At 56.6% G+C, this 25,615-nt stretch overlaps 1 protein-coding gene across 21 annotated transcripts in view; it reads right to left on the reverse strand.

Annotated features, from left to right (window-relative positions):
- Nucleotides 1-25,615, reverse strand: part of MACF1 (microtubule actin crosslinking factor 1) — a 176,916-nt gene that overhangs the window by 89,572 nt on the left and 61,729 nt on the right. For 19 of the 21 annotated variants that reach the window (XM_054170404.1, XM_054170416.1, XM_054170417.1 and 16 more), the window contains 19 exons: nucleotides 24,866-24,970; nucleotides 24,266-24,361; nucleotides 23,853-23,978; nucleotides 21,515-21,667; nucleotides 20,558-20,712; nucleotides 20,028-20,154; nucleotides 19,171-19,354; nucleotides 17,920-18,089; nucleotides 16,349-16,527; nucleotides 15,570-15,708; nucleotides 14,925-15,118; nucleotides 13,999-14,161; nucleotides 13,553-13,636; nucleotides 12,850-12,957; nucleotides 11,931-12,029; nucleotides 11,158-11,310; nucleotides 10,962-11,050; nucleotides 10,226-10,361; nucleotides 201-5,993 (listed from right to left, as the gene is read on the reverse strand). In XM_054170404.1, the coding sequence (XP_054026379.1) occupies nucleotides 201-5,993; nucleotides 10,226-10,361; nucleotides 10,962-11,050; nucleotides 11,158-11,310; nucleotides 11,931-12,029; nucleotides 12,850-12,957; nucleotides 13,553-13,636; nucleotides 13,999-14,161; nucleotides 14,925-15,118; nucleotides 15,570-15,708; nucleotides 16,349-16,527; nucleotides 17,920-18,089; nucleotides 19,171-19,354; nucleotides 20,028-20,154; nucleotides 20,558-20,712; nucleotides 21,515-21,667; nucleotides 23,853-23,978; nucleotides 24,266-24,361; nucleotides 24,866-24,970 (8,253 nt within the window). The remainder of the gene's footprint in view (nucleotides 1-200; nucleotides 5,994-10,225; nucleotides 10,362-10,961; nucleotides 11,051-11,157; nucleotides 11,311-11,930; nucleotides 12,030-12,849; nucleotides 12,958-13,552; nucleotides 13,637-13,998; nucleotides 14,162-14,924; nucleotides 15,119-15,569; nucleotides 15,709-16,348; nucleotides 16,528-17,919; nucleotides 18,090-19,170; nucleotides 19,355-20,027; nucleotides 20,155-20,557; nucleotides 20,713-21,514; nucleotides 21,668-23,852; nucleotides 23,979-24,265; nucleotides 24,362-24,865; nucleotides 24,971-25,615) is intronic. The other 2 variants (XM_054170414.1, XM_054170413.1) reach the window with 1 other exon arrangement.

The raw sequence follows: 25,615 nt of genomic DNA on the forward strand, positions 1-25,615 counted from the left end.
TCTGCAGCCAAACAGCCCTGGATCCCAAATCCTTCCCAGCTGACACTGCAACCCCAAGCTCCAACACCCACCCCTCAATCTTCTGGTTGTCCTCTGTGGTGAGGACCTTGGACAGACTGAACATCACCCACACACAGAGAGCTCATCAATGAAGAAAATAAAGAAATAAAGGCTGAACAAGCAAAAAACCAACAGCTGACCTGGGCTGGCCTGGTGGATTCCCTCGAGGTCTCCAGCAGCTCCCCCTCCACTATCACAGGGAGGAGCAAGCCTCTGTCACCAGCTGCTGGCTGCCTGCTCCTCTCCTGGGGTGTTTCTCCTTGGGCTTTTGGGGCAGTGAGGGCATCTCCTTGGACTGTGCTGATCTCCTGCTGTGTCTCTTCTGCAAGCTGAAGGGCTGAAGAACTTTCCTGCCCTCCTGTGGCTTCCTCCCTGATGATTAATTCTTCAGGCAGCTTGCCTGCTGCGGGGCCTGAGATGGACACATCGCTGGTGGCTTCCACCTTGCTGTCTTCCTGGGTCATCCTCTCCTCCAGGCTCAATGCCAGCAAGGAATCAGGACCATTTCTGATCCTTTCTTGGGCTTCTCCTTGTCCTGGGACAAGCTGACCCCCAGCCAGGTTGTCTCTGTCTTTCTCAGTTCTTCTCTTTGCTTTGTCATCCCTGCTGCCCCCCATGACCTTGGCTGAGTCTTGGGCCAAGCCAGCAGTAACTTTGGTGGTGCCTTCATGTCTTGGTTCTGGTGTGCTCAAGACAAAGGCCTCCTCCTTCTCCTCCTCCTCCTTCTCTTGCCCTGGAATTTCTTTGGAAACCAGGCTAGGAAGGGACTCCTTTTGCACAGGAGGTTTCTCTGGCTGAGTGCTGTCTCCTGGCCCAGCAACCTGCTTTGCTCTCCTCCTTTTGCTTTTCTGTTTCTGGGCAGGTTTCAGCTCAGGCCCACTTGGTTTCTCCTGATCCACTGCACCTTCTCCACCCAGCCTGGGGCTCTCTCCTTCAGTGTGTTTGACAGTTCCTTTACCTGGGAGCTCATCTCCTGCAGGCTTCAGAGGGATGCCAACCTTCAGGGCTTCTCCAGGCTTTGCAGGACCCTTCTCTTGCCCCACAGGAGCAGACTCCCTTGGCGCAGCTGCTGCTCCCTGCTCCAGCCTGCCTGCTTGCTCTCCTTGCTCAGCAGCCACCACTGCACCTTCTTCACCTGCCACAACTCCCTCTGCACTTACAAAGCCTTTCCTCCTCCTCTTCTCCTCACTATCCTCTGCACTTGCCAAGTCTTTCCTCCTCTCCTCACCATCCTCTGCACTTACAAAGCCTCTCCCACTACTCCTCTCCTCACCACCCTTCACACTGGAAAGCACCTCCTTGTCCAAGAGCTGTTCCTTCTCCATGCCCAATCCCTCTGCTTTCTCTGTCTCTCTACCTCCTTCTGTTCTCTTTGATTCCTTCCCCTCAGCTGCTCCCACCTGGGACCTGCTCTTTGCAGTCTCTTTTTTCACAGCCCTCACCTCCACCATCGCTTCAGGGAGAGATGTTGTACCCAGCACTGAGGGGTACTCTGGAGTCACTTCAGCTTCTGGGGGGGGCTGAGGCCTCACACCAACCTCTGAGGTTTCTTGAGGCTTTGATTTCCCTTCTGCTGGTGGCCCTGGGGAGCTGTCAGCAGCAGCACCTCCAGCTGTGTCATAGCTCATGGCTTCGGACGCAGCTTTGTGCTCAGCACCATCAGAGCTCTTGGCAGCCCTGGCAGGGATGATGCCATCCTCCTCTTTGGGAGATATTCTTTCCCTTTTTTCCTGGAAAAGGTGGGGTTTATCCCCTGGGCAAACCTCAGGACCATATTTGGCTTGGGAGGTTTGTGCCTCCTGCAGAGCCGCAGCTAATTTTTGGCTAATCAGTTCTTTTCCAACAGCTTCCTTTAAAGTCAATCTCTGCCCACTGCCAGCATCAACAATTCCCCCAGCCCTCATCTGGTTGGAGGCAATGGCTTTGGCCATCTCCTCATCCAGCAGCCCTCGCTCCACAGCAGCCTTCAGGGAGAGCCTCTTGCTGACAGTGCCCTCCACGACCCCTCCGCTGTCTGCCTGAGCCTGCAGCAGGCGCAGGGTGGGCAGGAGGTCCACCTTGCCCAGCCTCACAGCCTCAGCACATGTCAGCTTCTTCCCTGTCACCTCATCCCTGATGGCTCTGAAGGGATGGACCTCCAGGTACCTCTGGCCAGACTCAATGTCGATTTTGCACTTCTTGAGGAACTCTGAGTAGGGCAGGACCAGGCAGGTCTCAGGATCTACCATTCCCTCCTTCAGCTCTGAAGATGCCAGCGCCTTCTCCACCACCTGCTTGGGCAGCAAGCCCTCTTTCACTGCTTGAGAGAGAGCCAGCCTCTGGCCAGAAGCTGCATCAAAAACACTTCCACTCCCAGCCTGGATTTCTTGCACTTCCCTCTGGAAGTGAGGGCTGAGCAGCCCTGCTGACAGCGCCTGGGCCGAGGGCAGCCTCTGCTGCGTCTCTGGGTGGACACAGCCCTGCAGGCACACACTTTCAGCTTGCCTCAGCTCATGACACAAATCTTGGCCAATCAAACCATGTTTCATTGCATCCTTCACCGAAAACCTCATTCCAGAGCCGTGATGGATGATTCCCCCAGCAGCAATCTGCTTGGTCAGGAGCTGGAAGGCTTTGTCCTTTTCCAGGAGCCCTTTCTCAACAGACTGGGCGACAGTCAGAGCCTGCTTGGTTCTGGGATCCACAACTCCACTGGTCTCAGCCTGTAAGCTGAGGAGCTTCTGTCTGGTCACCTCATCAGTGTCTTTGCCTTTGGAAGCCTTCTCCAGCTTGCCCAGCTCCTTCTGACTTGCTGGCTCTATGAGGCCCAGCTTGGAAGCCAGGGTGACTGAGATTTTTTTGCCACGTTTCAAGTCAACGATGCCGCCGGTGACCACCTGCCCCTCCAAGATCCTCAGGGCTGTCTCCTTGTCCAGAAGGCCAACAGCAGCAGCATCCTTGACAGAGTAGACAAAGTTATTGCCTGGGTCCAGAACACCACTGATGGCTTTGTCAGCTGTGAGCACCTTCTGGAGAAGGTTCTCATCCATCAGCCCTTCCTCAATGACGTCCTCGGTGGTTAACGATTCGCAGGTTTGAGAGTCAAAGAAGCCACTGAACATCTTCATCTTCTCCATCAGCTTCACAGCTGTGTGGCTGGGCACCAACCCATGGGCTACTGCTTCATTCAGAAGAAGAGTTTTGCCTGTCTGCTCATGGAGTATGCCACCACTTTGGAGTTGTGCCAGCAGCATCTCCAAAGTGTCCTCTTCCTGCTCTGCAGGGGCTGGCAGGGATGTTCCAGCACCACTCTCAGCATCTAACACTGCTTCCCTTTCTCCTTCTGGAACTCCCAGGACACCAGGGGCTGGCAGGGATGTTCCATCACCTCTCTCAGCATCTAACACTGCTTCCCTTTCTCCTTCTGGAACTCCCAGGACACCAGGGGCTGGCAGGGATGTTCCAGCACCACTCTCAGCATCTAACACTGCTTCCCTTTCTCCTTCTGGAACTCCCAGGACACCAGGGGCTGGCAGGGATGTTCCATCACCTCTCTCAGCATCTAACACTGCTTCCCTTTCTCCTTCTGGAACTCCCAGGACACCAGGGGCTGGCAGGGATGTTCCAGCACCACTCTCAGCATCTAATACTTCTGCCCCTTCTCCTTCTTGCACTTCCAGGACACTAAGGGCTGGCAGGGAGGTTCCATCAATACTCTCAGCATCTAAAACTGCTTCCCTTTCTCCTTGCACTTCCAGCACAGCAGGGGCTGGCAGGGATGTTCCATCACCACTCTCAGCATCTAACACTGCTTCACCTTCTCCTTGTACTTCCAGGATGCTTTCAGTGTCCTGACTCTGCCACTCTGCTCGCTCAGCCTCTCCAGCTCCAGGGAGCCCAATCTCCTCTCCTCCCACCATGCCATTCTCAACTGTTTCCTTGTTAAGCAAATAAATCTCTCCAACCTCTTCTGCCTCTAGTTCAGGTTCCTCCATCCCCTGAGACCTCTCTGCCACGATTTCCAGTCCCTCTCTCCACTCTGGAGCAGGCACTGTTATGCAGAGCTCACTTTTCACAACCGTCCCACTCTCTGATGCTTTCTTCTGATCTTTGATGCTTTCCACTCCATCTACTGCAGGAGGCTTGGATGACTCTCCTGCCTCAGCCATCATCTCCTCTGCTTCTCTGAATCCACTACCAAGGTCACCAGGATGTGCTGGCACTGACAGCTGTACCTGATGCTTGTCCTGGCTCGCAGCAGCCACTTGCTCTCTTCCAAATTCAGCATCAATTTCACTCTTGATAGTCCTCTGTTTGCTAGGAGCCTGCTGTGGCTCCCCCACAAGCAGGAACTCCTCTGCATCCTCCAACAAGAGGCTTTCAGGTGCCATCACCACCTCCCCATTCTCCAAGGCAGCTCTAGGTGGTAGGACCTTTTTGCTTAGTTCTTTTGGAGGAGCAAATTGAAGCTCAAGCTGCTCTACAGCCAAGCCATTGCAAGGCTCCCCTGCCACACCTGCCTTGCTCTTCTCAAAGCCTTCCCTCTCCTCCAACATGTGTGCACAGGATCCATTTTCTTGGCTTTGGATGAGGGCTTTAGTGAGACTGTTCAGCTCTCCATCTACTAAGAGCAGCTTCTGGCCATCCTGGATGTTGATGTAGCTGTGTGTCATCAGGTGGGACATCAGCCTTTCCTCATTGCTCCTCAGCAGAGGGTCGCTTTGCTCTTTGGGCCCAGGGGGGCCTGGGCCATGCCTGCTGCTGCCTGGAGAGCCAGCAGGCTGCACACTGCCCAGGACATCAGGAATGAGTGCTGACTTCAGCTTCTTTGCCACATCCCTCTCCAAGATGCCATGTTCCACTGCTTGCTTCCAGGACACCACCTCGGTGGTCTCTGGTATGAAGACAGCTTGGAGGAGTTGCCTCTTGCTGAGCATCTTGCTGGCCAGCTCTGCAGACAGCACTCCCTGCTCCAGGGCGTCTGCTGCCGCCACCACCTCCCCTGTCTCTGGCCACAGGAGCCCCATAAAGGACCACAAGGATTCCAGGACCACCAATGCCATCCCTGGTGCCACCAGCCCCTTCCTTACAGCCTCATCAATGGTCAGTCTCTGCCCCGTGCCGGGGTCGGTGATGCCACCCGCCCGGAGCTGCCTCACCAGCAGCGCCCGCGCCAGGTCCTGCTCCAGCAGATGCTGCCTCATGGCTTCATCCACAGTCAGCCTGAGCCCTGTCCTGGGGTCAACAATGCCCCCAGCAACGAGCTGGGCTTCCAGCAACCTCAGCATGACCTCCCTGTCTATCAGCCCTTCCTGGGCTGCCTGGAAGATGGTGACTTTCCTGCCTGCTCTGGAGCTCACCACCCCACCTGCCGGCTGCCTGACCGGGAGCAGCCTCAGGCCAGTGTCTTGGTGGAGGATGCAGCGGTGCATCAGCTCAGGCAGGCTGAGCTTCTCAGCAGTCTTGGGGTCAATCAGGTCCTTCCCATGCTCCAGGTGAGAGAGAAGCCTGGAGTAGAGCTGGGGGGGCAGCAGCCTTTCTTGCACCGCTGTCTCCATGCTGATTCTGCCCTGAGGGGCTCTAAACCCCCCTGTGCTGAGCTCAGCTTCAAGAATCTTCAGCCCAACGTCCTCACTGATCCTCCCCTCTTCTATGGCAGCAGCGACAGGGAGGAGCTGCCTCCCCTCATGCCTGACTTCTTCCACCTGCTGGAGAGCATCCTTCAGCTGCTGCAGCACCTGGAAGGTTTGGAGATCGATGATGTTTCTTGCCAGACCTTTCTCCAAGGAGACTTTCTCCTTGGTCTCTGGAATGACCAAGTCAGAAGTGATAACCTGAGCCTCCAAGAGCAGGAGGCCAGTGTCCTGATCTACAAGACCTCTCTGCATGGCACCAAAGACAGGGAGGATTTCTGCTGTGCCAAGATCGATCACTCCTGCCACGGCTTCGCTGCCCTAGAAGAGAGAAAGGAGGAGAACTCACTCAAAATGGAGCTTTTTCAAACTGTTTGAGTTCCACCACCACCCCCAAAGTCTTAAAACCCTAAACAGGCTAGAAAGGGGTCCCAAAGTGTTTGAAATGCAACCCCAAAGGCACCACAGCAGGCAGATGGTGCAGCTGCCAGCCTGCACGCTGCCAGCAAGGTCTAATGCTCCTCTAAGTCCATCACCCAGGGCAGCACCAAGATGCTTCCAACATCCACCAAGAGTAAGGCAGCAAAGCAGCAAGCAGCCAAACCCAGAAGTGCTCCTGATGCTCCACAGACAAACAGAGAGAAGGAGACCACCAAGCACACCAAAAGCCATTCAATGACTCCGCTTGCCAAGAGTAAAGACAAACCCAATCCCACCGCGGAGCAAAACCACCCCACGGACGTCCACTTCAGGGTGCCTAAGAACCTCTCCTGGCACAGCTTCCTGCCATGCTTCAAACCCTGCACTTCCCAAGCAGATCTCAAGTGGTGGGAACACCACAGCCCTCCCAGTGCCATGGAGCAGCTCCTCAGCCACACAGCCTGGCCATGCATTAGGGCAGGAGCTCTGCATGCAGGGCAGCTCCCCGCGCACGACTGCCTGCCCTGCCCGGCTCCAGCTCGTGCTCTTCGGGCAGGGCAGGAGGAGAAATGCAAGAAGTTGGAGGTCCCAGCAGGGGAGCAGTGACAGACTGGGAACAGACCTTCCACTGTGGTGTTTCTGGAGGGGCTGTTCTGTTCTTGCTGGTATCCCCACAGGCAGGGCAGTAATTAAGCTGGTAAAGGCTCCTTGGGTGCTTGGGTTTCTCCCAGTCCCTCTGGCTGGGTCTGAAGTTGCCCCAAGCACTGCAAGATTTTTGTGGGGCTAGTGAGGAGGAATTTGGGATTGTGGAATGAATTCCTCTTGCATCCCAACCAACCTCTGATGGCCTTTTATTGGTGAGTCTAACAGCATGGCTGGCTGGGGTGGGATTTGAAGCTGTGGCACAGCTCAGTTATGGTATAGTGGAGGACGCAGCCTGCACCACGCTGGGCTGCAGCGCCCAAACTGCCTTCTGCTGGGGCTGAACCTGCTGGAAAATCTGCAGCCCCAAACTGCCTTCTGCTGGGGCTGAACCTGCTGGAAAATCTGCAGCCCCAAACTGCCTTCTGCTGGGGCTGAACCTGCTGGAAAATCTGCAGCCCCAAACTGCCTTCTGCTGGGGCTGAACCTGCTGGAAAATCTGCAGCCCCAAACTGCCTTCTGCTGGGGCTGAACCTGCTGGAAAATCTGCAGCCCCAAACTGCCTTCTGCTGGGGCTGAACCTGCTGGAAAATCTGCAGCCCCAAACTGCCTTCTGCTGGGGCTGAACCTGCTGGAAAATCTGCAGCCCCAAACTGCCTTCTGCTGGGGCTGAACCTGCTGGAAAATCTGCAGCCCCCAAACTGCCTTCTGCTGGGGCTGAACCTGCTGGAAAATCTGCAGCCCCAAACTGCCTTCTGCTGGGGCTGAACCTGCTGGAAGATCTGCAGCCCCAAACTGCCTTCTGCTGGGGCTGAACCTGCTGGAAAATCTGCAGCCCCAAACTGCCTTCTGCTGGGGCTGAACCTGCTGGAAAATCTGCAGCCCCAAACTGCCTTCTGCTGGGGAGATGGAAGTGAACCTGCTGGAAAATCTGCAGCCCCTCCACTGCCTTCTGCTGGGGAGATGGAGGTGAACCTGCTGGAAAACCTGCAGCCCCAAACTGCCTTCTGCTGGGGAAAATGGGGGTGAACCCCCTGGAAACCCCTCAGCCCTCCAGCAGCAGCAGCAGGCTGCGACATGCGCGCTCGGAGACGAACAAGCCACGGAAAGACAGAGGAGAGGAGAAGAGAGAGAAAGGGGCTTGGAATAAAGCCAAAGAGAAAGATCAAAAAGGAGATGGGAGGGAGGAAGAGAAGGAAGGAGGTCAGGGGGGAGGGTAAAAGGCTTTTACTTACCCGAGTTGCAGGGTGTGCCTTGAGCAGTTAAAGACAGAGCCTTACGGAGCAGCTCAGCCGTATCACACACAGTGTAAAGCTTGGTGTTAGCGTCCAGCATGCGACTGCTTGGTTTGCAAAAAGAACCTCCCCCCACACAGACACACAGAGAGGGGGTGGGGGGGGTGGGGATCCATCCTCTTTCTCTTGGGGGTTTGGGTGGTTTAAAACACAAAATATCCCGCAGGGGTTAGTTCAAACTGGTAAGCAAGGATGTCAGTTAATCTTTTCAAACACAGTCGACACGAAACACAGTGTCCAGGGCACACATCATGCTCAATTGAAGCTTTGCAGTTTTGCTCTGGTCAAACATTTCTCTTTTTTGACAGTTTTGGTTTCTTATTGTTTGTTTTGTTTGTTTCCAGCAAGCAAATGTTAAGAAGAGGTTCCTGGTGCTCCCTCTACAGTGAAGCAACTGCGCCGGGCAGGAGAGGCGCCGGCATGGGCTGGCAGCCGGTGGGGATGGGCAGCAAAAGCTCTGCTGCCAGCTTCTGGTTTGCTTTGCTGGGCTTTGTTGGGAGCCTGAGTGAAGTGGTCCAAGCCTGAGCCCCGAAGTGTGCTCATGCTGCATGAATCACAGAGTCATCTGGGTTGGAAAAGACCTTTAAGATCGTCAGGTCCAACCCTTAGCACTGCACTGCCAAGGTCTCCACTAAACCACAGCCCTCAGCACCACAGCTCCATGGCCCTCCGGGGATGGGGACTCCAGCACTGCCCTGGGCAGCCTGGGCCAGGCCTTGACAACCCTTCTGGGGAAGAAATTGTTCTTCATGTCCAGCCTAAACCTCCCCTGCTGCAACTTGAGGCCATTTCCTCTTGTCTTGTCACTTCTTCCTTGGGAGCAGAGCCCAAGCCCCACCTGGCTCCAGCCTCCTTTCAGGGAGCTGTACAGAACTAGAAGGTCTCCCCTCAGCCTCCTCCTCTCCAGACTGTGCAACCCTAGTTCCCTCAGCTGCTCCTCCCCAGCCCTGTTCTCCAGACCCTTCCCCAGCTTTGTTGCCCTTCTCTGGACCTGCTCCAGCCCCTCCATGTCCTTCTTGGAGTGAGGACCCAAAGACTGAACACAAAGATGAGAACAGAGAAGGCTTCTGCTCAAAAGTCATTTTCCTGCCCAGGGGGGAAGAAAAGGAAAATGAATCCTTTCCATGGGCAGGCTGCTCTCAGCTGCTCTCCTGGCAGCAGCAGCAAAGGCATCAAAGCTGTGATGTCTTAATGGTGACAGTTTGCTCACCACAAGCTTTCTGCTGCCAGCACGAGGGCTAAAAGGCTCCCAGTGGAAAGCATTTGCTGCACTGAGACACCTGCAATGTGCTAGGAAAGGCCAAGCTGGAGAGGAACAACTCAAGGTTTAGGTGAGAGCTGGGCAGGCAGATTCCAAATGAGCAGCCCCCATCCCCTTCTTCCCAGGAGTGGCTTGAACTGGGCTTCACTCACGGCCCCAAGAGCCAAAACCTTCCACGTGGCCAGATCTGAGCAGGTCGTTGCTTCAGAGTACAGGGAGCCAGCAAGCAAAGAGACAAATAAATCCATTGAGACAGGTACAAACATGTAGAGAACACATACACCTGGCACTGACCAAGACAGAGCCCAGAAGGATGCACCCTCAGCCCTCCCTACCCAGCAGACCACAGATGGGGACTGATGGAGCACTGGGAGGTGTCACCAGGGTCCAGCTATGGGTGGTGAAGGTCTCCCAGGTCAGCTGAGGGCCTGGCTTGTTGCAGTTCTCTTCCACTGAGGAGAGCAACTTCCCTCAGCCAGAGCTGAGGCAAAGCCCTCAGCAGGCCCTCAGACATGGCAGATGTCCCTCTGCAGGAACCTACCTTCTTGTGCCTCCTCCTGTGCCTAAGGACATTCCTCAGAGGACAGAGCTGTGCTAAGAGGACCCTTCCCAGGACAAAGCTCCATCCTTGCCCACCCACTGTGACCAAGCCAACCCTTGGGCACAAGGCAGAGCTCTGATGACAACCATGGCACAGGACAACCCTTTGACCTGGAGGGCTCTTGCTTGGCCACCAGGGAACCAGCCCAGCCTGGATGCTTCCAGTGACACATGGACAGAAGAGAGGAGAGGGCAACCACGTGCAAGTGAGAGAGTGGACAGGCTGGCAGTGCCTGGTGGCCACGGGACACACAACCAAGCAAAACCTTTTCTTTTTCACACCCTGAGGAGTGTCCTGTGGCTGTGCAGCCACGGGACTCAGTGGGCAGCAGTACCTTCTGCTCTGCCTCCTGAGCCAGCTGGCTCTGGAGCTGCTGCAGCTGCTCCGTGGAGTCGTTGCACAGCACCTGGTAGGTCTCCTTGAGGGCACCAATCTGAGCAGAAATCTGTTCCTTCTCTGCCTGGGAAAGCCTGCAAGGGCAAAGGGAAATCTCTCAGGGAAAGAGCACAAACCAGCTCCCAGCTCTGCAGAACCACAGGATTGGTTTGGTTGGCAAAGCCCTTTAAGATCACCCAGACCAACCAGTCTCTAACTCTGCCAAGGCTGGGGGCTAAACCATGGCCCTCAGCACCACATCTCTGCCTCTTTGAGACACCTCCAGGGGTAGGGATTCAATCACCTCCCTGGGCAGCCTGTGCCAGGCTTTGAGAACCCTTTCAGGGCAGTTTCTTCTAGTACACATTATCCTGTTGCTCTGGTCAAGAAAAAAAGCCCAACTCCCCCCAGATGCCTTCTTCCCACTCCTTGCCCAGCTCAGCTAAAACCAGCAGGGGTAGCTGAGCTCTGACCTGCTCTGATCCCATCCCAGCTGCCCAGGGCTGGATCCCTGCTGAAGGGGGCTCAATGTTCTCCCAACAGCATAAATGGGTTGCACCTTTCATGCAGATAAGAAAGAATCCTGCTGTCACCTTCAGCTCACCACTGGTTTTAATGGCAGCCCCTGGACACCAGCCCTAAGGTGTCTCATCTGCCCCTCTGCTCTCCCTGCCTCCCGCTCAGGTCACACTCACTTGTGGCTGTGTTTTGCCAGGAAGATCTGGGAAGTTTTGATGGCCTCGGAGACCTGCTCCTTCTTGGCAGCCAGCTCCTCATTCAGGGCCTGTCAGGGGAAAGAGAACCACCCAGAAGAAATCAAGCAGCTTAACTGAGGCAGCTGTGGGAGATGAGCAGCAGCTAAAGCAGCTGCGATGGCTGCTCCCAGCTCACCTGCTGCTCCGAGATGGACTTCTCGATGTCGCCCAGCTCTCTGCTGCCAGCAGCAGCTGTCCTGCCCTGCACACTCTGCTTCAAGCCCAGGGCCCAGCCCAGGAGCTCCTTCACCTTGTCCACGTGCTCCTGCTTCTCCTCCTCCACTACTTTCTGCAAAGAGAGGAGGGAGGAAGATGTCCACATCAGAGGGGACCCAGAAGGACATTGAAGGGCTGGAGAAATAAAGCTGCTGAAGGGTCTGGAGAACAGGGCTGGGGAGGAGCAGCTGAGGGAGCTGGGGGTCTTTAGCCTGGAGAAAAAGAGGCTGAGGAGAGACCTTCTGGCTCTTTACAGCTGCCTGAAAGGAGACTGGAGTGAGGTGGGACTGGTCTCTTCTCTTAAAGAAGAAGTGATGGGACAAGAGGAAATGGCCTCAAGTTGCCCCAGGGGAAGTTTAGGTCGGATATGAGGAACAATTTGTTTGCTGCAAGAGTGGTCAGGCTCTGGGACAGGCTGCCCAGGGAGGTGGTGGAGTCCCCACCCCTGGAGCTGTTCCAGTAAGTGTAGCTATGGCAACTTGGGGACACAGTTTGGTGCCCACGGTGGCGCTGGGCTGATGCTTGGACTCCAGCGACCTTCAAGGTCTTGTCCAAGCCAAGCGGTTCTGTGACTTCCAAAGCTGGAGATACCCTCAGGCCAGGGGGCAGCACCCTTTGGCAGGGGGGTGGGGGGGCTGGGAGTGGTGCTGGAAACGATGCTGCCCAGAGTTCAGGTCCACAGAAGGCCTTTACCTCCTCCTCCTCCAGCCTGCGGAGCGCGTCGCTGATGTACTTGACGTGCTGGGTGGTCAGGGTCACCAGCGCCGTGTAGCGAGTCCTCAGGTCCATGAACTGCCAGGGGCAAGAGGGGAGGGGAAAGAGGGAACATCAGCCACTGCTGGGTCTGGAGGGATGCACTTTAGAGCAGCTGACATGGATGAACCATCTCTCTCTTGGGAAAGCATCACACCCTCCCCCCCCTTGCCCCCAGGCACCTCACAGACCCCCACACAGCATCAATGGAATGCAGCAGGTCTGATGGGGAAGGGTTGTGGCCACACAGGGCATGCTGCACAACACTGGAGTGAAGAGGACACTCTGGTCATGGACACTGGGATGGGTGCTCAGAGCTGACAAGAGGGCTACCAGGAGCTTTTCATATCCACATGGAGCAGACAGGACCTTGGGTTGCTAAAAGGTCTCACCCCCAAAAGTTCCACAGGGAGGAACAAAGCTGCTCTGGGTATTTACCTCACAGGGGTGGAAGGGCTGAGTTGACCCTGCTGGATTTGACCCAGGGGTTCCCAGTGTAGGTATCTCACACTGGTGCTCAGAGCACTAAGCCATCCTGCCTGGCTGTTGGGAAGAGCAGTGAGGATGGAAAGGGCATTTATACACCAGAGTCACTGCACAGCAGTGGTTTGCTCAGCATCAAAGAGTCACAGAATCATAGTTAGGGTTGGAAGGGACCTCAAGGCTCAGCCAGTTCCAACCCCCCTGCCGTGGGCAGGGACACCTCACACTACAGCAGGTTGCTCACAGCCACCTCCAGCCTGGCTGCAAACACCTCCAGGCATGAGGCTTCCACCACCTCCCTGGGCAGCCTGTGCCAGGCTCTCACCACCCTCCCCCCTGGCCAGTTTCTCCCTGGGGTGCAGGGCCAAGCCCCTACCTCCTGGGTGATGGCGTCGGAGGAGGAGAGCATTCGCCGGCGCTTCATGGGGGACTTCTGCTGCGACTCCACGAAGGCTCTGTAGGTCATCAGCTGCAGCTCATAGTCCTGCAGGTGCAACCAGGGGTGGAGAGGGATGGAGCATGAGAGGTTTCAGCTGTGCTGGGGCCCCACCAGCATTGTCCAGGTGCAGGAAGGAACAGAATCCCAGCGCCACAGGGGGTTGGAAGGGATTTCTAGGATCAGCCAGTCCAACCCCCTCGGCAGGGCAGAGGCACCCACAGCACCACAATGTCCTGCTGGGTTTGGGATCTCTCCACAGGAGACTCCACAACCCCTCTGGGCAGCCTGCTCCAGGGCTCCAGCACCCTCACAGCAAAGAAGTTTCTCCTCCTGTTCAGGTGGAACCCCCTGGGTTCCAGTTTGTGCCCCTTGCCTCTTGTCCTGCCCCTGGGCACCAACGAGAAGAGCCCAGCCCCCTCCTCATGACCTGCACCCTTTAGGTATTGCTCAGCTCCCCTCTGGGGCTGCTCTTCCCCAGGCTCAGCACCCCCAGGGCTCTCAGCCTTTCCTCCTCCCAGAGATGCTCCAGGCCCCTCAGCATCTTTGTGGCCTCTCTTGGACTCCCTCCACCACTTTGCTTGCCTGGAACAGGGGAAGCCCAGAGCTGGACACACCGCCCCAGGTGTGCCAGGAGCCCTACCTTGACAGCAGCTGAGTACTGCTGGGAGAACCTCTGGCACTGGTCCAGCTTGGCTTGATTCTTCTCGATTTCTGCAGCCAAAGCCTTCCACAAAATCCAAAGCACAAACAGTTGTCAGGACAGCTGCTGCCAGAGCTGACCTGGATTGCAGTCCTCCTCCCTCCCCTTCTGGGTGAAAAAAAGTCTTTGTCCTCTTCAATTTTTCATGCAAGGCCTCATCTTCACCTCAAGCTTAGCAGAGCTTCTCCCACTACCCAGACACCCAGCTCAGCTCTGCAGCCCCTTCCCCCTCCCCCAGCACTTCATAGAATCATGGAATCAACCAGGTTGGAAGAGACCTCCAAGATCACCCAGTCCAACCTATCACCCACTTCCCAGCTCACAGATGGAGAGACTTCAGGAGAAGCAAGGAAGCGACAGAGCAGGCAGCAGGGGTCCTGCCTCACCGTCTGCTGGCTCAGCTGCTCTGACAGCACCCTGCTGTCCTCTGCCTGCCCTGGCTTCATCAGCTCCTGCTGGATGGTGATCTCCTCGATCCACTGGATCAGGGCACCGTGGCACCGCCGGTATTCGCTCAGCACCTCCTGGATGCTCTCCAGCTCCGCGTGGCTGAGACAAGGACCAAGACAAATAAGCAGAGGACAACAGCAGTGTGCTCAAGGGGCCCAGGAGGCAAAGAGCAGCCTGGCTTGGGCTGGTCAGCAGGAGCAGGGCAGGGATCATCCCCCTGTGCTGGGCACTGGTGAGGCCACACCTGCAGTACAGGGGTCCGGTTTGGGCCTCTCACTCCAAGGAGGACATTGAGGGGCTGGAGGGGGTCCAGAGAAGGGCAACCAAGCTGGGGAAGGGTCTGGAGAACAGGGCTGGGGAGGAGCAGCTGAGAGACTTGGGGTTGCTCAGCTTGGAGAAATGGAGGCGGCTGAAGGGAAACCTTTTGGCTCTCTGCAACTCCCTGAAAGGCTGCAGCCAGGTGGGGGTTGGTCTCTTCTCCCAAGGAGCAAGAACAGGACAAGAAGAAACAGCCCTGAGTTGCCCCAGGGGAGGTTTAGGTTGGACATGAGGAACAACTTCTTCCCCAAAAAGGGTTGTCAAAGCCTGGACCAAGCTGCCCAGGGCAGTGGTGGAGTCCCCATCCCTGGAGGTGTGTCAAAGGCATGGAGATGTGGTGCTGGGGGCCATGGGTTAGTGGTGGACTTGGCAGTGGTGGCTCTGTGGCTGGACCAACTGATTTTGAAGGCCTCTCTCAGCCAAAAACCATTACATGATTCCACAAAATGCCAGCACAGACCAGAGGGATAGCCCAGCCCCCAGCAGGAGCAAGCTGTGGGCTAAGCAGGCCAGGTGCCAGCTGAAGCAGGCAGGGGGCTCTCACCGGGTCTCAATCTGGGCACAGAGGCGCTGCCAGCGGTCCCACAGCTGGGTGCCCCTCTCCTGGTAGCGCTCCAGGTCGATGCTGCGCTCCTGCCTCAGCTGGTACAGCTGCTCCCCCACCTCCTTGGCCTTGGCCATCTCCTCCTCCAGTGTGGAGAAGATGGAGCTCTTGTCCTTCACTTCCCCAAGCCACTGCTGCAAAACCAGCGAGAGACAGCGGCAGGTCAGCGCCGTGGAAAGCAAGAGGCCCCTGAGATGTCCTCAGCAGGGAGCTGAGCACCCTCAGAAGGGATTTGTCTTCCTGCAGCCCTTAAGCTGCAGAGCTGGTTGCTAGAGGTGGTGAGAAATGGAGGGGGACACCATCTGCCCAGCCTGCAGCAAGCCAGATCTGTTCAGCCCCTGTCCTGCAGTGTCAGGACACAGCTGTCAAGATACAGCTGCCAAGATGCTGCTGAGGGCCAGCAGCAGGAACTGTGTGGCCAGCAGGACTGGGGCATGGATTGTCCTCCTGTGCTGGCAGCTACAGGGAGGCAAGAAGATGGCAGCTGGTCTGAATTGAGCAGAGAAAGGGAAGGACTCTGCTTGATAAGCCCCTAAATGTTGGCTGGTTTCTGCTTGCCCACCCTGGGAGGGGAAGAGCACCAACCTGTAAGGTGGTCCTGTGAGACTGAATGGCTGCCAGGTCAGCTGGCACTGCCTCCTCTTGGCTCAGCTTCACCTCATAGCCTTTGACCAGAGACTCTGCTCCTTGGGTGGCACGAATGATGACATCAACAGTCTTCAACCTGGCAAACCAAACACAGGCAACACAGTGACAGCCACAGCCTGCCACAGGTCCTCTTGATCACCAGGTTGGTGGCACCCACAGAGGGATGGAGCTCAGTTAGGCTCACACAATCCCATGGAACCACAACAAGGGTTGGAAGAGACCTCTGGAGATCACCCAGTCCAACCCTTCCACCACAGCAAGGTCACCCACAGTGGGATGCATATTTGATGACAGCCAGGTGGGTTTGGAATAACTCCAGAGATGGAGACTCCACAAACTTCCTGGGCAGTCTGCTCCAGTGCTCTGCCACCCTCAAAGTAAAGAAGTTCCTCCTCATCTCCAGATGGAACTTCCTATGGTCAGCTTGGTGCCTGCTACCCCTTGTCCTGGCACTGGCTGCCACTGCCAAAAGCCTGGCCCCATCCTCCTGACGCCCACCCTTCAAGGACTGATCAGCACAGAGATGATCCCTCCCAGTCTTCCCTTCCCCAGGCTAAAAAGCCCCAAGTCCCTCAGCCTGTCTTTGCAAGAGAGAGGTTCTAGGCCCCTCATCATCCTCCAGAGGAAGGTGTGTGACAGGGGACCAGGAGAAGGGTCTGCAGCAGGACTGGGCAGACTCAACAAGCTATGTGGGGATGAGAAATGTCCCAACTTACTTCTCCAGGTAGATGGAAGACAGCCTATAAATCTGGTCCATCTTGTTGACCACCAAGTCAAGCTCTGAGCGCAGCTGGGGTGTGCTGGCCCCTGCAGGTGCCTTGTCCAGGAAGCTGTAGCACCTCTCAGAGAAGAACCTGAGGTCTGCCTGCAGCCGCTGCAGGTCCTCCTGCATGCGCTGCAGGGTGGGAGAGAGGGGAAGAGGACATGAAAGGAAAGCCCAGAGCAAGGGGACAACAAAGAGCAGGACTGCTGCTACAGTTGGAAAGGGAAACTTTAGCCTAGATCCTGGCTGCGAAGGCTGAAAGTAAAAGAAATGAACCTCTGGATGCAAGAAGGAAAGATAATGGTAAGGTCCATCCAGAACTCATTGGGTTGCTGATGGGAAGATAGAGCAGGGGCATAAAGAGGGAGATCTGAGGAGGTTCTGTGTTGTTTATAAACTGTGAATGTATCTCTATGCTGTACCTAGGTTGCCTGTTTTGTACCTATCCAGTGCATTCCAGATTTCCAGGCTGTAGTCTGCTTGTAGCTAGAGCTTCATTTGCTTCCATCCCAAACTGAGCTGGTCTGGCAGTTTTATTCTGGGGAGGGTCCACTGGGCAGCAAGGCTGGGGAGAGGTCTGGAGCACAGCTCTGTGAGGAGAGGCTGAGGGAGCTGGGGTTGCTTAGCCTGGAGAAGAAGAGGCTCAGGGGAGACCTTCTTGCTCTCTCCAACTCCCTGAAGGGAGGTTGGAGCCAGGTGGGGGTTGGTCTCTTCTCCCAGGCAAGCAGCACCAGAACAAGAGGACACAGTCTCAAGCTGTGCCACAGCTCCTCACAGGGCTGTTCTCCAGACCCCTCTCCAGCTTTGTTGCCCTTCTCTGGACACCTTCCAGCAACTCAACATCTTTCTTGAATTGAGGAGCCCAGAACTGGACACAGGACTCAAGGTGTGGCCTAACCAGTGCTGAGTACAGGGCAGAATGACTTCCCTACTCCTGCTGGCCACACTGTTCCTGATACTGGCCAGGATGCCATTGGCCTTCTTGGTCACCATATCTACCATAGGATCTAGCTCCCAAAACAATTTCTCTCTCTTCTCACTGCTTGGCTCTGGGAGAGATTCTAACTGGCTTCCGCTTGACCTTGGCTGCATTGTTTTGGCTAAGTCTAACATCCCTCTGCTCCTTCCTCTTGTCCCTTTTGTGCAGGGGGCTAAGGGGGAGGCAGGGAGGGAGAAGCTATTAGCAGCTCCCCTGGTCGTTGGCCAGGGGGCTCCTTGTGCTGTTCATTAATTGTTCATCCCTGTCAATACTGCAAATACTGCATATTTGCACATATTCACTGCATTCCACTGGAGTTTTGCTTGTAGCTACAGCTTCCATTTGCTTCCAGCTACAGCTTCCATTTGCTTCCAGCTACAGCTTCCCTTCGCTTCCAAACACAGCTTCCCTTCGCTTCCAGCTGAGCTGCTCTGGCAAAGTTCATGCTGGGGGGCTGGGGAGGGGAATTTTCAACCCACCACAGGGCACCTGCTTAAGACCAGTGGCCACCACCTCCCTCCACAGCTCCCAGCAGCAGGCCTGACCTCCTGCTCCGCCGTGCGGAGGGTGTTGTCCTGGATGGTGTCGCCGTCCGCCCGGGAGCCGCTGGGGGCCTGGATTCTGCTGCCCAGCCTCTGCTCGCACTCCTCCAGGTGCAGGCGGATGTTCTTCAGCTCTGACAGGTAAGTCCTGGCAGCAGTCTCGTCTTTGTCTTCTGCAAGTCACAGACAAACCAAAAAGAGCAGCTCAGGTCAGCCCAGCCAGTGCCTGCCCCGCGGGGGACCTGCCGGGAGCCCCCGGCCCCGTGGCAGCGAGGTCCCTGCTCAGGTGGAAAACACAGGAATTGGATCATCTGGAGGTGCTCATGGAAAGTGTGGCCATGGCACTTTGGGAGGTGGTTTAGTGGCCATGGTGGTGTTAGGGCAGTGATTGGATCTCACAGAATCACACGGAGTTAACCTGGTTGGAAAAAGACCTTTGAGATCATCAAGTCCAAGCTATCCCCCAGCACCATCCGAGCAACTAACCCGTGGCACCAAGGGCCTCAGCCAGGCTTATTTTAAACACTTCCAGGGACAGTGACTCCACCACCTCCCTGGGCAGCACATTCCAACAGCCAGCCTCTCTGTCTGTGAAGAATTTCTTCCTCACCTCCAGCCCAAACCTCCCCTGGCACAGCTTGAGACTGTGTCCTTTCCTTCTGTGCCTGGTTGCCTGGGAGAGGAGACCAACCCCCACCTGGCTGCAACCTCCCTTCAGGTAGTTGTAGAGAGCAAGAAGGTCTCCCCTGAGCCTCCTCTTCTCCAGGCTAAACAGCCTCAGCTCCCTCAGCCTCTCCTCATTGTGTTCCAGACATCTCAGAGAGCTTTCCCAACCAAACCAGTTCTATGATCTGGTTCAAAAGCAGCCAGGAACAAATCCAGCCCCAGAGCACCTCCCCTGATGGAGCTCCGGAGCCCTTGGTCGTGGTGGGACTCACAGTGCTGCCGTGTCACACATGTCACCACCACCTAAGATTAACTGCAACAACAACTCCTTGGCTCAGAATGCATCCTAATGACTTGAACCCACCCCCAACAACCCCGGGGTGAGGACTCAGCAGCGACGCTGCCGAGCCAAGGAGCACTGCTCTGCAGGAACCTCGCTGGACAGAGGCCCAAAGGCTTGAATGGATGGAGAAATGAAGAGGGCAGCTGCTCACATCATCAACCAGCAGGAGACGAAGCCATCCCATAAATCCTTTGTTTATGAGGCCCCACAGCTCCTGGTTAAGCCATCAGCCCTCTGAAGCTCACCGTTCTCCATGGACTCCAGCAGCTGCCGGATGTGTTCCTTGGAAGCCTCCACTTCCTCCTCCAGCCGCAGCCGGTCGGACACCGAGAAGAGCTCCGAGTCTCGGCTGTCCTGCAGGAAGTCCTCATAATGGGCCTGGAGGCTCTTCATGGCTTGCTGGCACTCCCCTTGGGCTAAGGATCTGAGCTGTGAGAGGGAAAGCAGCACATCTAACCACCAGGAATGACTTCCTGCCACCCTCCCCAGCTTAATCGCCTTCCTCCGCCAAGTGAGGAGCAAAGGGAAGTTATTCCCTGCCGGCCTCCTGCCTCCCTCGCTCCCTCACTCAGATTTATTTCACTTGGAAGAGACCTCAGGTCATCAGGTCCAACCATCAACCCAGCACTGCCAGGTTACCATTAAACCATGGCCCTCAGCACCGCTTCTCCATGGCCTTGAAACCCCTCCAGGGATGGGGACTCCAACACTGCCCTGGGCAGCCTGGGCCAGGCCTTGGCAACCCTTCTGGGGAAGAAATTGCTCCTCATGTCCACCCTAAACCTCCCCTGCTGCAACTAGAGGCCCTTTCCTCTTGTCCTGTCGCTTCTTCCTTGGGAGAAGAGTCCAACCCCCACCTGGCTCCAACCTCCCTTCATGCAGCTGTAGAGAGCAGTAATGAAACACCAAGGCCACAGCTCTGAGGCCCTTTTTGTTTGCTCAGAACCCCCAAGCTCAGCTTTTCCTACTGCTGAGGCTGTGAAGACCCTTGACTTCCCCAACCCTGCACTTTTCTGGTCTTCCCTTCCTCCTCAGCCACCTGAAGAAGCCAGGACCATGAGCAACCCAGCCCCAAAGCCAAGCCAAGAGGGTCCTACCACACCTTTTCCATGCTGAAGCTTTGCACCAGGGCTATGTCCTTCCGCAGGTAGTTCCAGGAGATGAGGCTCTTGGTGTTCATGTGGAGCTGGTGCCAGAGGGCCATCACTTTCTGGTACAACTGTTCCACCCTGCAAGGCCAAGGAGCAGATCCATCAGCCCTGGATCTCCTCAGTACTCTCAGGCCCCCAACCACTGCTGCCCAGTGATCCCAGCCCATCAGAGGCTCCTGCTGCCCAGCTCCAGAGATCCCTGGAGGGATTCTCCCCTCCCAAAGTATCATTTTTCCTTCTGCAGGCTACTGCAGCAGTTGCTGTGCTGGAGCCTGCAGCTGTATAATCAGGAGGGGTTCCTCTCCTTGCACCAAAATCAGCTGAGCCACCCAAATCAGCTGTGCCAACCACTCCTGTTTCTGCATTCCAGCTCCTCTCCCACTCCCACCCCGGATCTGCCTCCTCCCATGGCACCAACTCCCTCCTCACCTCCCTGCCACTGCACCTCTGGGCCCCCTTGCTGCAGAGAGCAGTGAGTTACCTGTTGGCCATCTCAATGGCCTCTTTGTTGGGTGGGGGGATCAGGAAGCAGACAGAAGGCACCATGGCCTCGTTCCCTGTGGGGCTGATCACCTTCCATTTGGTCCTCTGGGAATTGTCCTCCAGCACACACTCATCATTCCTGCAGATGGTGATCTGGAGAGGCACCAACACCACCCAAGCCATCAGCAACCAGCAGTAGGGCTGCACACCCCTGCCCTGGCTGCCAGCCCCCAGCAAGACCTGGATTGGGGTTTTAATCAAGCCAGAAGCCTGGCACAGTGCCAAGCAGCACAGCACAGACGTCTGGAGAGGAAGACAAGGAAGTCAAACAGAGCTGGCTGCCACCCACGTGCCGCTCTGGCTGGGGCTGCTGGAGCCCATCCTCCTCAGGGAAAGGAGTTTAGCTCCCACCCAGAATAGATCTGAGATGTGCTCCAGGAACAACAGCCACACTGCCCCCCCCTCCTGTCTTCCCACTCCATTCATCCTTCCCATTGACAGGCACCAGGGAGCTCATCCTGGCTGTTGCTGCCCTGCCTTGTTCCTGCTCCCCCCCTCCCAAGGTCACAGAATCACGGCGTTGTCAGGGCTGGAAGGGAGCTCAAGGCTCAGCCAGCTCCAACTCCCCTGCCATGGGCAGGGACACCTCACACCACAGCAGGTTGCTCACAGCCACATCCAGCCTGGCCTTAAGAACCTCCAGGGTTGAGGTTTCCACCACCTCCCTGGGCCACCTGTGCCAGTGTCTCACCACCCTCATGGGGAAGAACTAATCTAAATCTGCCCCCCTCTAGCTTGGATCCATCCCCCCCAGTCCTATCACTCCCTGACACCCTCAGAAGTCCCTCCCCAGCTTTCTTGTAGCCCCCTTCAGATACTGGAAGTCCAGAATTAGGTCTCCTGGCAGCCTTCTCCTCTCCAGACTGAAGAGCCCCAACACATCAGCTGCGCTCACCTCGATCTGCCGGTAGTCACAGACAGCCTTGATGGGGATGGTGCTCCGCACCAGGTGCTCAGGGTTCCTGGGCCGCAGCTGCACGATGCTCTTGGACCTCCCCACCAGGCTGGCAACAGAGCTCTTGGACTGGATGAGCTGCTCCTTCTCATCCTGGCAGGGAGAAGGATGAAGGTCGAGTTGCTCGAGGCAGAGGAGAGATCTCCTCCAGGCACCTCGGCACCCCCCGCCCCGGCGCCGGCCTGCTGGGACCTCAAGGGCTGAGCAGACACCAAGCCAGGAGGACCCTGCTGATCCTGCTGCCCCAGGAGAAGGGCAGGGAAGGGATGGGAAAGGAGAATGGACTTCAGATCAGGGTGGGACCTCTCCACTCCTGCTCCCACTGCCCTGCAAAGCCACATGCACACCTCTGGCGCTTTAGCTGCTTGGACAGGCAAAGATTTTCTGCCAAAAGGGGGAAAAAAAAACCCCATACAAAACAGAGAACACAGCATACACCAGAACTAAAGTCCCAGGAGGTGGAAGGGACAAGCTCCAGCCCGAGGCTGGGGACATTCTGCTCTTTGGAGACAACAGAAGCATGCTCCCTCTTCTAAAGCAAAGGGTGAAGGTGGAGGCTGGAATGGAGAGACAATGGAGCCTGTGGACAAAACACCTCAGGAGAAGGGGCTGGGGGTGGAATGATTACACAGGTCCCTGGGTTTGGCCAGAAACTGGCCAGCTGGAGGGCAGATGTTGTGTCACTGATTGCCCCAAGTCCCTGCTGGGTCCCATGATGGCACAACCCAGAGGGAACTGGTGACAAGTGTCCCTTGGAGCATCCTCCAGCAGTGGTGGGGGACGTGTGTGGATCACGACACTGGCAGCTCCTGTGCTTAGGGGCAGCTCAGCCTGTTCTGGCTGCACAAAAATAAGGATCCCAGACAGCTGTTGTCCCTCATGCTTGGTCCTCTGGGGGTTGGTTAGTGTGCTAACAACGATGGAGGATCATTGAATGGTCAAAGAAAGAAAATAAAGGAGAAAGAAAAGAAGAAATGATTAAATAAACTACCTGTGCCTGTCCCAGGGAGCATGATTGGAAGAAATACAACTGTAACTTATTAGGTAAGCAACAGAGCTGAGCTCAGGCCAGCTGCCCCCATCCTGAGATCGTGGCCACTCTCCAGCTGCCCAGCTGAGCCTCTCCCACCCCAGATGCTGCCTGCCACAACCCTGGGACTGCTAAGGCTCACAGACAGGGACCCCAGGAGCCAGCCTGGCTGCTCCATGTCCTGGTAGTGCCAGAAAACAGGCCAGGACAACCCCACCAAGAACATGACAGAGAGGATGGGATCCCCTCCAGGAGAGATGGTGAGGCCTAGCCCAGCTGATGCCCCCCTCACAAACAGCCAGGAAGTGTCCCCCAGCTTCTCCGGGGCCTCGCTGGAGGTCTGCGGCGTGCACCAAGAGCAAAGCCAAAGCAGCCTCCTGACTGCACACACTCCAAGGTCACCTCACCTCCAGCTCAGCAGTTAGCTCACCACCCAAATCCTCCCCCAGCCTTGAGATCAAACACCACCTGATGCTCTGCTCCTTGCATTTTGGGGTTAGGTTGGGGTTTGGTTTTTTCTCAGGTGAGATGAGACAAGGCCATCGCCGGCCGGCTGCCCTCTGCTGTGCCACAGCTGAGCCAGGCCACGTGCTGGAGCTCAGCAGGGCCAAGCCTCCATCTCCACATGCAGCCAGGCTGCCCTGGCTCTGCCCCCACCCTCAGAGCCACGATGGATTAACATGGGATTTGGTCTGGATAAAGCACAGGCATTTCCCTGCACCCTGCCATGCTCCCAGCCAGCAGCAGCTCAAAACCAGAGCCAGGAGCATCCTCCAGGCTCTGCACGACACCAGCATCAACATCACCAGCTCCATGCAGGCCAGGATGGGCATCCATGGGGATGAACCAGGCCAGATGTTTGATTCTGCCACGTCTCAAAGCTAGGAGACAGCCCAAGCAGCACAAGCTGCCTGCTCTGCACCCCGAGCGCACAGCCAGCTGCTGAGCAGCACCTTGAAACGAGACCAACCCAAGGTCTGGCAACCATGGGCACCGTCACAGCCACCCAGCCTGCATCCCACAGCCAAGCACAAACACAGGCAGCAGCTCCAGCCCAAAGCAGAACACTGACCAAGATGGAGAAGCAACCCAAGCACTTCACACAAGCCTGCACCGCTGGGGCAACAAACACAGCCCAGCGGCCCTGGCGAGCAAGGAGTCACCCAAGCGGTGCTGCTGGGCCACAGCAAGAAGGCCAGCCATCGCCTGCCTGCCTGCCCAGGGTGGGGAGGATGGTGGGGAACCCACCATGGAGTCCTGCAGCAGGTCCTCCAGCCGGGTCAGGCTCGTGGTGTGGTCACAGGAGTACTTCCTTTTGATGGAGTCCTGCAGGCTGCGCAGGTAGCTCTCCGACTCCCGAGCGTCGCTGAAGAACTGCAGAGGCAAAAGAGGCTCAGGGAAAGGTGCACAAGGGCCACCCAGAAGCACACAGCCCCCTGAGGAGCCACCCCAACATCTCAACCAGCAGCTCCTGCTGCTATTCCGCCCTTAAGGCAGCAAAGGAATCCCACGAGGATGGCCAGAACTATGTGGAGGTTGATCCCTTTTGCCCTAGCGAGGCATCCCCGGGGGAGAAAGAGGTGACTCGGGAGAAAGCAGCCCCCATGGGCAGCCCAGCTGCCTCCCTCCCCCTCTCCCAAAGGCTTGCCCCTCCAAAGTACCTGGAAATAGGCAGCGTTCTCCTTGACGTGCTGCTCCACGCAGAGGCAGAGCTGCTTTATCCACTGCCACTGGCTCTGCACGGCCGCGCTGTAGGCCTGAGGAGCACGGGGCAGGAGGTGAGCAACCAGCACCTCCCTGCCACAGGGAGGAGACAGCTGCTGGGATGCACAGCTACAGGCAAGATCTGGCTGCGACCAGACACAGGCAGGAAGGGCAGGAGAGCCTGGGCTGCTGATGCTGGAGGGTGCAGCAGGCACAGGTTTGCTTTCTTCTACCCCAGGGAGAAACCTCAGGCAGAATTTTGTCCCCACAGCCCTTTGCTTCACCACCACAGCTTTCTCCAAGAGAGCCAAGGCCATTCCCTGCATCACCTCTCTGCAGGAAAGGCTCATCCAGGTGTATCTGTGCCTTAATTTGAGGTGGGGATTGTTTGGGGATGGCCTTGAGCCCAAAACAGCCCTAGCACTGCGCTGCTGCCTTCCCACCACCACCCAACACTTCCTCGGCCCCGGCTGCCCAGGTGATGGTGGCACAGCAAATGTCCCAGTCCTGGGTGAGATTCCTGGGGCTCCTCCCAGCTCCTCCTTGTGCTTGCTCACCTCGACAGTTTGCTTGGCTGGGTGGTTCTCCAGGGACAGCAGCTCAGCTGTGTCTTGGAGGGAGCAGAAGATGTCCTGCTTCTCCTCCAGCTCCGCCGTCAGCTCCTGCGAGGAGGACACAAGCACAGAGCAAGTCTCAGCTCCAGGGAGCAGCCTCACTCAGACCAGAGCACAGGACCCCAGCATCCCAGCTCAGTGAGGGCTGGAAGGGACCTCTGGAGATCATCCAGTCCAACCCCCCCTGCCAAAGCAGGGTCACCTAGAGCAGGTTACCCAGGATCACAATGTCCAGGTGGGTTTTGAATGACTGCAGAGACCTGGTGGATTCCAGAGGTGGACTTCACTGCCACTCTGAGCAGCCTGCCCCACTGCTCTACCACCCTCAAAGAAGTTCCTCCTAGCATCCAACTGCTACAACACACAGCATGGAACCCCTGCAGTAAATCCCAATGGATCTCAGGGAAGCCAGGACAGCTGATGCTCAGGGAGCACCACAGCTGATTCCCATTGGGATGTCTCCTGTGCACCAGACACATGGAGCAGATGCAGCACAGGTACTGGAAAACTGCCCAGGGACCTCTTCAGGTGACTGTGGGATGACAGCAACTTATTTCTGCTGCTTTAAAGAGAACCCATTTTCCTCTTCAGCTTAGGCTTCTTTTTGCCCTTCACCTGTTCAAGATGCCTTCAGTCCCAAAAAGCACTAAAAACAGATCTTTGGATGCCTTATGGATTGAACAAACACTTTGC

Source organism: Dryobates pubescens, chromosome 20 (assembly GCF_014839835.1).
Source record: "Dryobates pubescens isolate bDryPub1 chromosome 20, bDryPub1.pri, whole genome shotgun sequence".
NCBI classification, from domain to species: domain Eukaryota; kingdom Metazoa; phylum Chordata; class Aves; order Piciformes; family Picidae; genus Dryobates; species Dryobates pubescens.